General features: G+C 34.1%; 1 protein-coding gene across 2 annotated transcripts in view; it reads right to left on the reverse strand.

Annotated features, from left to right (window-relative positions):
• LOC148939671 (tRNA-specific adenosine-34 deaminase regulatory subunit adat3-like) overlaps positions 1-10,232 on the reverse strand; it is a 33,952-nt gene extending 23,720 nt beyond the window's left edge. The window contains exon 1 of one of the 2 annotated variants that reach the window (XM_089106789.1): positions 10,170-10,232. In XM_089106789.1, the coding sequence (XP_088962915.1) occupies positions 10,170-10,199 (30 nt within the window). In that variant the 5' untranslated portion in view covers positions 10,200-10,232. The remainder of the gene's footprint in view (positions 1-10,169) is intronic. The other variant, XM_089106788.1, reaches the window with a different exon arrangement.
• Positions 10,233-11,528: the final 1,296 nt, after the last annotated feature.

The raw sequence follows: 11,528 nt of genomic DNA on the forward strand, positions 1-11,528 counted from the left end.
TTTCTATTGCCAAAGCCTAATCATTCCATATCCAAACTATTTTCATCCTGACAAGGCACTGTCCTCAGATTCTTCCATCTTACTTCCCAATTAGGGCCTACCAGTATACTGCAACACAAATCAAATGCATATAATTCAAAAAAACAAAATGTTGGTTTACATGCCAATAATAGTATGAGTATTCAGGCATATAGCAAGACATTAAAAAACAATATCAATCTACCAGCACAAAAATACATATAGATTTGGTAGTTCCTTGAATAACAATGAAAAATGAACCATGAATGATGTGAGTATGTCAAAATTGGGATGCATAGAATTTGTCAACACAGGAAGAATCCTTGAATAGTGAAATCATGTGATAGCAATGTAAATAAGCCTAAATAAATGCAAGCACATCCAAATGACAGGTTTTTAGCATAGAATTAAACTAGTAGCTGCTGCATATGTAAATTGCAGGATACCTGGTCAGAGGGTTAAAACTTACTATTCAGTTATAATTCCATTTTGTGAAAATTATGTAATTCAAGGGCATTGATTCATCATGACCCAACTGAATAATCAATTTATAAATCAAACAGTTTGTGGTAATGAACTGTAAGTAAGGAGCAACCTGGCTCAATGGTAACCAAAACTCTGAAAAACCAAATTTTGATACCAATAGAGACATCAAAAGAATTAGATTTTTATGCTGATTTCAAATATATGTTTCATCAAGTTTAGACTTACCCATCAAAAGTAAGAAGCCTGAGAAAATTTGCCTCATTTTTGAAAAAAGGAGGAAACACCCCCTAAAAGTCACAGCATCTTAATGAAAATCAGATAGTCAGATTCAGAGTATCAGAGAACCCTACTGTAGAGGTTCTAGACTCCTATCTGCAAAAAGTGAAATTTGTATTTTTTGCCAGAATAAAGATCACTGATGCATGTTTATTGTGTTTTCTAGGGGTAATTGTATTGACTGAGTGGTCCTAGAATATTGCAAGAGGGTCCATAATGGAAATTAAAAGTTCTAGTGCCATACAAAAATTGGAGGGCAACTAGGCCTCCTCCCATGCAATTTTTTTCCCAAAGTCACCTGATCAATATTTTGAGATAGCTATTTTGTTCAATATAGTTGAAAAAGCTAATGACCATGTCTTTGAGGATGACTTAATCCCATACAGTCCCAGGGGAGGGGCTGCAAGTTACAAACTTTGCGCATTGTTTACAAATAGTATTGGTTATTGGGAAATATACCAACATTTTCAGAGGAGATTTTTTCTGAGGGGAGGGGGGTCAGCAGGAGAGGATCTTTCCATGGAGAATTTTTAATGAGGAAAGGAAATTTCCTCTGAAGGGGGTGCTGGATTTCCCAGCGTTATTTAAAAACAATCAGAAATTAAATAAAACAACAAGTATTTTCAACTGAACATAAGGAGCAACATTAAAGCTTAAAACAAACAGAAATTATTATGTACATGAGGGAGTTCTCCCCCTTGTCAATACCTTGCTCTTTATGGTAAAGTTTGAACTTTGTTCTAATTCTTTAAGAATGACCCCTGAATCACAAAGGCCATTTAATTAGAATAAATAGCTCACTTGGTACTAAAATAAAAATTTTTAGCATAAAGAGCAAGGTATTGACAAGGGGGGGGGGGCCTCTCATATACATAATAATTTCTGTTTGTTTTAAGTTTTAATGTTGCTCCTTACTTTCAGTTGAAAAAATTGTTGTTTTTTTATTTAATATTTAAAAAATTGTTGTGTTTCCTTTGAGCTGTTAGCATCACTGTTGATTAAACCTGTGAACCTGTACATTGAATCAACTGTGAGAAATCAAGTGCCAGAAAACATATGAAAGGTTATATATTGGCATATTAGGGGGGAGGGATGAGGAAGAATAGAAGAGCTGCAGTCAAAACATGTTAAGTACAATTATTCTGCATGTTATGAAGTAAAAATTTTTCTAACCCTTTTCTATAGCCAAAAATAAGAGAAAATATATCATCTTTAAGAGTTTATAAAGAGCTTAAAATTGAATTTCCAATAAAAATAATTATTATAGCCTATTTAGAAAGAGCATAAAAAGGCATCAAGTGTTATGCTCATGTAATCCATAGCTCAGTAATGGAAATATATACGTCACTACCTCTTGGAGGGGAAGGGGTGGATGTAAATGCTTTGAAATACCCAACTGTAAGATCATATGTAAAAAATTGGGCAGTGTTTACCATATTTAAGCTGAGACTTAAACCACATGTCTGTGATTAGGGGTAAAATTCTAGTTTAAGGGCTTCTTCCTATCTTGGAAAGTAGTTAAGTTAGGAGAATATAACTTTCAGGAATGAATCGAACATCAAAATTATACCCTGGGAAGATATTACCAAGCTATTATATCAACCTTTTATTATCTCTGGTTCTTAGAAGATTGCCTAAATGGTACCTATCTGAACTCTGACAAAAAATGTTTAACCTTAATTTTGAGTTTTCATTTTCTTTTCCATTAGCTTTGGTTTCTGAAAATGCAATCTGTTATTTCAGTAGTTTTAAGCATTATCAAAGGGTTTCTTAATAGCTTTAAGGAACAAATTTATAGATATTTAAAACCTTATAAATTGAGATTCAGCAAAGGTATGAGGCTCAAAAAACAATTTTTTTTCATACCTCAATTGAACAGAAGATCCATTTTGAAAGGTTTTACTTTTATAACACAAAGATTCTTAAAGGTCGTTAAGGTCAATGCCCTCTGGAGGGAGGAGTAGAAGTATATGGTTCAAAATATCTTCCCTAGAGATCATTAAGCCTCTGGATATATTCCTAAGTTTTATTTGCCTAAATCACCTACTTTTGAAGATTGCAAAAAGGACCCATGATTAGGGCCCTGCTGCTGACCATCAGGGCATTTAAAACTTTTAGTGTTTAGCCCATAAACTAGTAAAGCCTAAGCAGCCTAGCATATAAAGAAAATTCTGACAGATCCAATTTTGGAACAATTCATGGTATATGCCTAGTTAATTACCCAGAGAGAAGGAAACATGTTAAGAAAACAATTCTTGCTTCATAATAGGCTATGCAGATTAATTGTAGCACACTAACACATTTTGCATGCAGTCCTACTATACTTTACGTCCCCTTCCCTAATGTGCAAATAGCCCAAATTATATATTTCCCATCTATTCTCCCCAAGGTTGCCACCGTCTGGGATTAATCCCAGTTTTCCAGGATCTTTTTTACAGTCTGAGATTTTTTGTGTCTGGGATTTTTGGGACTTTCTGTAAAAAAAGGAATTTTTTGCTAAAAACTGGGATTTTTTATTAAAAGGAGATTTTCAATCTCCTTCGTTTGTTCCCTCTGGATTTGCTCTATTACACTGGGGCTATGATTTTTTTGGTTTGGGAATTGACTTTTGAAAATTTGACTCCAATGTAAACAACAAACAGCAAATTCAGAACAAAAACATTTGCTTGAATTCTTGATATCATTTTATGAGTCTCAAATGTATTTCGAAATCTAGGGCAGCAGAAGTGATAAATACCATTGGAAAACTTGCTATGCTCAGTTCCAGTGTCTTTTTAGTTTGGTGTTTTGCAGATGAAACTTTGTGAAAAATGAGTTTTATTAAGTCTTGACCAAATGATCTCTCAGCATTCTAAATTTCCTTAGGTTGTAGCAAGATTCAATAGTTTAGGTTCAATATATGTAGTTGTACATTTTTCCTGTTTAAAGATCATACACCAATTGATTCAAAAGATCACTCTGAGCACTATCAGCATATTCCCCCAATTTTTCTAATATTTTTAGACACTTTCATGCATATGATATTCCACTAAGTATTTAAATCTTTGAAGATCACAGATGAGTATCCAGATAAACAAAGAAAAATTGAAAATATTTATCTGGATTACATTCTCTAAGAAGACTTAGTGTTTACACTTATGCTAACCAAGCTTAGTTTGATTTATTGAAGCTCATTTGTCCAGTTTCTTAGGGTTGTCATTTGAGCTGTGACTACTGAACCATACCAATAAATATCTGAGAAACTAGTTATTTTTTAATTGGTTGCTTTACATAGTGCTTTTTACTAATAACTTGGTAATAGCAGTTTTTCTGACTGTTGCTTTACAGTTTTCTCTTCAAATACCCAAAGGCCAGGTTTAATACCAAGAAAGTTGGCTTCTAAGTACCCAGATTTGGGAAAAAGGGGTCTGTTTTTCTTATGGATTCTTTCATGTGAAAACAGCAGATTCCTTTTATTATACAATGAAGAATCTGTGGACTGAATGTTTGAATGATATTGTATAGATTTTTCTCAGACCTTAGTAAGTTTGGAATCCAGGTTTTCTGGGCAGTGAAGTCAGGCCTTGAGATTTCAAAAGGATACTTTTGTAAGATGAATGATAGTTCTGCTGTCCATTTCTTGATTGGCAAGACTTTTGCTAAACAGAAAAGCAGGTATGGTAAAAGGGAAATGGACAAATGAAGACATGATAAAAGGCAAGTTTTACTACTTGTCAAGCCATATTGAACATTAGCATGTCAAGACTATCCATTGTCTGGAAAAATATTATGGAAATCCAAGAATGTAGACAGGTCTTCCATCTCATTTTTCTATTTTCTGGGCAGGAATAATCAGAGGGTTAGAAAATGGAAAAATGGGACAGAAGTAGAAGTGTGGACAGCTGTTCTGGAAAAAATGCCAGAAGAAGGAGATGATTAGACACAATAATTGATAAATAAAATAGGTGTCTAAGATGGTTTAGAATAGAAAAAAGGTAAAGTATTTAACTGAGGCTTTAAATTTGTTTTCTATAGGTTTTGGCTCAGAAAAACAGATTTGATGAGGATTGCTGATAAATTTATGAACACATTTAAAAAAAAAAGAAACACCAAGTTTTTGAAAAAACTGCCTAGTCTGGACAACTACTACTTTTTCCAGATTTATGTCCCATTTTTTCAGAAAACAGATAGTCTGGATGTGCTATACAGCTGCAAAGCATGACATCAATTCTTGGACAGGAAATTAAAATAACAATGAAACGTGGATGCATTGACATGTTTTCTTGGAACTTTGTAAAATTGTTTTGGCATAAAATTATTTGTTGTAGATCCTACTAATCCACCCGAATGTTTTCATGTCAAAATAATACTAGGAATATTGATAATCAATTGTTAGTTACAACTAGTACCCAAGTTTCACTGTATTTTGAATTATACACCTTGATTTTTATGTCATCAATGTGCAGCCTTATGTTGTATAACCTAAAAACTGTGTTCTGGGATTTTTTTGGAAGAAAAATTGGGATTTTATTTTTGAGCAGGTGGCAATCATGATTCTCCCAATGCATCTCTTGTTTTAACCCTTTCTCTTGTGTTCCTGTAAATTGAATCAACTATGACAAAACAAGAACCAGAAAAACAAGTGCAGGGAGGCAGAATGCACAGGAATGATATAATTTGGGCTATGTATTTGCACATTAGGGGGGGGGATTGGGTGTAAAGTACAGTGGGACTGCATGAAAATTATGTCAGCTAGACCTACAATTATTCTGCAAATTGCAAAGTAAGAATTGTTTTCTTAACAATTCTTATTTGAAACTTTTGAAACTTTTTTGAGAGGTAGGACCCAGTGCGTTGAAATTTCTAATGTGAGGTCTGGTGAAAGAATGGTTGATTATGGTGTTCCACAGGGTTCTGTTTTAGGTCCGCTTTTATTCTTGGTTTATATAAACGACTTACGATTTTCTGTTTTGGATTTGTTAGATAGTGCACATTCTAATTGTAGGGTGATTATTCCTAATTTTGCAGATGATACCCATTTTACTGCTGCAGCAAAGACTGAATCTGATTTAATAGAGATAATGAGAAGAGGTATGTTAGGTATAGATAAGTGGATGAGAGTGAATAAGCTTTTGTTAAACCATAGTAAATATGGTTTTATTATATATGGTAGATCATCAAATTTTTACCCTTGGGTTCTGGATTTGCAAATGGAGAATTATGTAATTAAGCGTACAAATACTATACGATACCTTGGTGTTATTGTGGATGAATGCCTTAGTTTTAAAAGTCATGTTTATTTTATTAGTAGTAAGATTGCAAGAAATGTTGGAATGATGAGAAAGTTAAAAAATATTTTCCAGGATTCTGTTTTGAGATTGATTTATTTTTCGTTAGTTCACCCGTATTTAGTATATTACGTGAGTATATGGTCTAGCACATTTTCAGTGCATTTGCAGCAGTTACGTGTGATACAAAATATGGCACTGCGAGTGTTGTCTGGAGATAATCTGAGAACCTCGGTTAGATCCCAATATGTACAGGTAAATATTATCCCTGTGTCAGGTCTTGGGAAATTTTACCATGGGTTATTTATGTTTAAGTATTTTTCTAATTTGGTTCCCAAGTGTTTTTTAAATTTATTTATTTCTGGTGATGATGTACACAATTATCCTACTCGTCATGCTAGAGATATACGGACACCTCAAGTTACTAGTACTAGATCGCTATTTTCAATACGTCATGTGGGGCCAGTTGTCTGGAATAATTTGCCTGTTTCTTTAAAAAGTTCAGCGAATCTATGTGAGTTCCGTCAGGACCTTAAAACCCTTTGTCTCCATAGGTATGAATTTGTTTAAAGGGTGGTATAGTTGAGTCACTCTCAGGTTTGCCCGGAACCCGTTTTTCCTATATATTTTAATTTTTTTTGTTTCGTTTATTTATTATTTATGGGATGGCGGCAGGAAGTTTTGGAGTATTCACATACTCCAAAACTAACAGCATTGATTTTTGGTTATTGCGACCAGGAGCCGAGTGAGTGTAGGATTTTCATTTTTTCTTCTTTTTTTCTTTCTTTCCTCTTTTTTTCTCTTTATTATGATATTATAAGTGTTAATTTTGAGAGGGTAAATACTTCCAAACAAGCATTAGCTTATGGAAGGTCATTTGTTTTTTTGCGTTGTGTTGTTTTTGGAATAAACCCTTATCTTATCTTAACATGTTTCCTTCTCTATAGGTAATTAACTAGGCATATAACCAACTCACTTTTCAAGCAGTACAATGGAGATTTAACAGCAGTTTAGCTGTTTTTGGTTATTAGCTCTCTAACTATGCTACTGGGTAGGCCTATCTTGCCCTGTATTTATTGTAATCTAAATAGCCTATTAACAAAATCAAACTGTTTAACATTTTTGGGTAAAATTCTACTTTAACTACTTTTGGCTATCTTAGAAAGAGGTTATGTTAGGAAATGAAACTTTCAGGGATGAGTCTACAGGCTAAAGTATGTCTCAGAAAGTTATTTTGAAGTATCTCCTCCCTCTGGAGAGGCCTGAAATTTGTCTACATGACAGGTCTACAGGCAACCTATTGAAACTTTGACAAAGCAACATTTTACCTCAATTTTCAGTTTCTTTTTCTCTGACTTTAGATCTAAAAATGCAATTCTTGTTGTTTATGTAGAATTTTTAGCCATATTAATACTTTTTTCCAAAATTTATATATTTTTTTTTCAAAACCTTATAAATTGGGATTGAGCTAAGTTGTGAAGCTGAAAACAAATTTGATGAACTTCATTTAAGCAGAAGATCTACTTTACAAGGTTTCACTTTTATAGCACACATATTTTATGAGGCGGAAAACAAGAGATTTGATGAGATACAATGAGTAAGTCAAAGGTATTAAAAAAAGACAGGATTTGTGGAGACAGGATTGTTTCACCTCTGGAGGTAGAAAAAAGGGGGAAGTCTTTCTTTTATTTGTGCCTTGATTTGATTCCACTTCAGGTCCAAGTGTCACTATTTTCCTGATTAGAAGATATTTCTTACTCAAGTGTCTTCTGTCAGCCTGCTGTTATGCCATTGATTTACTGATTTCTACCATGAAAAAATGTGGCCATTAAGAGGTGTCATATTATCTGGGAGAAATTTTTTGTTGTAATTTTCTGTTCTTGTAAAATAAACAAGATTTTTTTTTGTATTTACTGATGCTTCAGAAAGAAGAAAGGGAAACTGAATCCTGAGAACTAGATATTAGACTGTAGACCAAGGAAATTGAACAACACTTGTGATGGAAATCCAATAAAAGAATGGGAAATCCAGCAAACAAATGGAAATCCAATCAGGATCTTAAAATGAAACATGTTGTTTTGTCAACAAACTGAAAATTCAATTTGGGTATGGGAATTCAGCATTTTTGTTTCTCAACAAATTGGAAATTCAATAATGACCATGGACTTCCAAAATGGTCTCCAATATTCAATTTCAGCTGTTGAAATTCAAATTTTGTTGTTGATAAACATTACAAACAATTTTGTAGAATCTCAAATGATTTTTTTCTTTACAGTGTGGGGCTATTGGGCCAGCAGAACTTTAAAAAGTGATGTTGAATGACACTCATTTTAAAGGCATATCCTGGGAAGGCAGATTTTAAACTTATTACTCATATCTATGTGCTTTTTATCAATTTGAAAGATTTTTAAAGGTCATCAAACTTCAGATCCTCTAGAGGGAAAAGGTGTGGAGGTAGGTACTTCAAAATACATTCCTGGGACATGGGCCTACTTTAGCCTGCAGACCCATCCCTGAAAGTTTCATTTTCCTAACCTAACCCCTTTCCAAGATAGCCAAAAGTATCTAAAGTAGAATTTTACCCATTTTAGTATTTTGGATGGGTTGGCACAACTAGAGGGTCTGATATTTTAAAGGCTTAGTGAATCCATTTTAGAGGGACATCCACCACATGGCTAATATGGGAATAAAGTTCATTTGTGATACAAATGGATGTTATATTTAGATTGAGGATGCAATTCTAGGTATATATTTGCACATTAGGGGGGTGGGGGTATATATTCTATGAATATATAGGCTAGGTCCTAAGAAATTCATGAACTTCTTAGAAAAACTGGAAAAACAAGGAAAGAATTGAAGATAAAGGCTCTCCCCCTGCAAAATGTGTTAACTAGGATTAGGTAAAGTTCTACCAAATCATATTATTGACTTATGCATAAAGTGAATATACCACTCGATGCCTTTTTTTTATGCTGATTATGAATATAGTAATCATTTCTATTGGAAATGAATTTCAGCCCCCCTATATATGCCAATTCAGGGTATATATTTTGGTAAAATTCTACTTTAGCTACTTTTCGCTATCTTTGAAAGGGGTTAGGTTAAGAAAATAAAACTTTCAGGGATGGGTCTACAGGCTAAAATATGTCCTGGGAAGATATTTTGAAGTATCCACCTCTACTCCTTCTCCCTCTAGAGGGTCCTGACCTTTGATGACCTTTAAACATATGTGAGTTATAGAAGTGAAACCTTGCAAAATAGATCTTTTGCTTAAATGAAGTACAACAAAATTGTTTTCAGCTTCACAACTTTGCTCAATCCCTATTTATAAGGTTTTAAAGATATGCAAATACATTTCCTAAATTTTGGAAATAAACTATTTATATGTCTTAAAATTCTGCTCAAATAATTGAAATTGCATTTTCACAGCTAAAGCCAGAGAAAAAGAAACTGATAACTGAAAATTAAGGTAAAATGTTGTTTTGTCAAAATTTCAATGGGTAGCCTATAGACTTGTCATGTAGGCAAATTTCATGACCCTCTAGAGGGAGAAGGAGTAGAGGTAGGTACTTCAAAATACCTTCCCGGGACATAGGCTACTTTAGCCTGTAGACCCATCCCTGAAAGTCTCATTTTCCTAACCTAACCCCTTCCCAAGATAGCCAAAAGTAGCTAAAGTAGAATTTTACCTAACCATTAATTGGCATATATAGGGTGGCTGAAATTCATTTCCAATAGAAATGCTGATTATATTCGTAATCAGCATAAAAAAAGGCATCAAATGGTGTATTCACTTTATTCCTAACTCAATAATATGATTTGGTAAAACTTTACCTAGGATTATTCTGCATAGGCTATTAGCCTATGGAGTAAGAATTGTTTTCTTAATAGGTTTCCTTGTGTCCAGCTGGACTCTTAGGATTAAAATACTGGTTGGATAATTTAAAGATTTGTATATATATATACACTGACAAATTAGCCATCTGGTGGTATCCCATTTTAGAGCAATTGAGCCTCATGTGTTATCCATAAATTTCTTAGGTCAAGTAAAGTTTATCTAAACATTTGAATGCACTTTTCCTTAAAAAAATCTTTCAAATAGATAGAAAAGGCAGCCCATACATCAAAATCCACCAATACATCTTTAGACATTCTTAACAAAAATAACTAATTTTTAGTAGTTTTTTCTTCGCTTTCTTCTAGACTAAACCCGTGCAGCACTGTCAATATATTAAAACGGCAGAAGCCACAGAAAAAAAAATACAGGACCCAGGATTCTGCAAAGTTTCGAGGTCAGGTATTGGGTTTGCCTGTAATCCAAGTCTCCCATTTCATTAAGAAAGAAATTTGTTTAGTATGGAAGATTAGACAGAATCATTCCAGCAAGTAAGAAAATGTCTTGATTCTATTTTTCTATTGTGAGAAAATGTGAAACCTTAAGAAACTGAACACTTATTGCGTAATTTCTTTTCATGATAGTGCGTTAGATGGCAGTGCAATCACAAGCAGCGCAATAGCGCTGCCTAAGTAAAGAGCGATGTTTACACAATGTATTACTATCTTTTTTTTCTTTTTTTTTCTTTCTCTATACCAGGGCACTTCGTATCAAAGGAGTTGTCGTAGAAACTTCAAAAAGGCCTCATTCGATTAGAAATTGGAGTGGCTAGTGCCCTTTTTAATAGTCGAAAGTGATTGGGGGCAACTAACTCCCCCCCCCCCACGACCATAATTCTCACAAACATATCCAATAAAATTTTGAGATAGCCATTTTGTTCAGCGTAGTTCATTTCCAGATAGAAAATATGTTATTAAGGAGGTCACTTACCCACAACCCTCAGGGCAAGGGTTTTAAGTTATGCCCTAAGGGCATATAAGAACGATGTTGGCACAATGTATTATTAATTATTTTTTTTCCTTTAGACCAGGGCACTTCGTATCGAAACTTCAAAAAGGGCTCATTCAATTGGAAATTGGAGTGGCTTGTGCCCTTTTAATAGTCGAAAGTGATTGGAATGCAACTAACACCCCTTCCATACTCACCATTTCCCGAAATACATCCAATCAAAATTTTTAGATAGCCATTTTGTTCAGCGTAGTTGATTTCCAGATAGAAATTAGGTCTTTGAGGATAACAACCCCCCACAACCCTCAGGGAGAGGGTTGTAAGTTATGCCCTGGGGGCATATAAAGTTTAATAGAACGCGTTGTCGTAGAAACTTCAAAAAGGGCTCATTCGGTTGAAAATTGAAATGGCTAGTGCCCTTTTTAGTAGTCGAAAGTGATTGGAAGGTATTTAACACCCCTTCCACGCCCACCGTTTCCCCAGACACATCCAATAAAAATTTTGAGATAGCCATTTTGTATCACGCAGTTTAAAGTTCAGGAAATTTTACCTTTGAGCAGGACATTCCCCCCACAGTCATCAGGGCAAGGGTTATAAGTTATGCCCTGGGGGCATATAAGGTTTTTATTGATATCTTT

This window comes from Artemia sp. Qi Xiang Cuo, chromosome 21, assembly GCF_049724085.1.
Source record: "Artemia sp. Qi Xiang Cuo chromosome 21, ASM4972408v1, whole genome shotgun sequence".
Taxonomy (NCBI): domain Eukaryota; kingdom Metazoa; phylum Arthropoda; class Branchiopoda; order Anostraca; family Artemiidae; genus Artemia; species Artemia sp. Qi Xiang Cuo.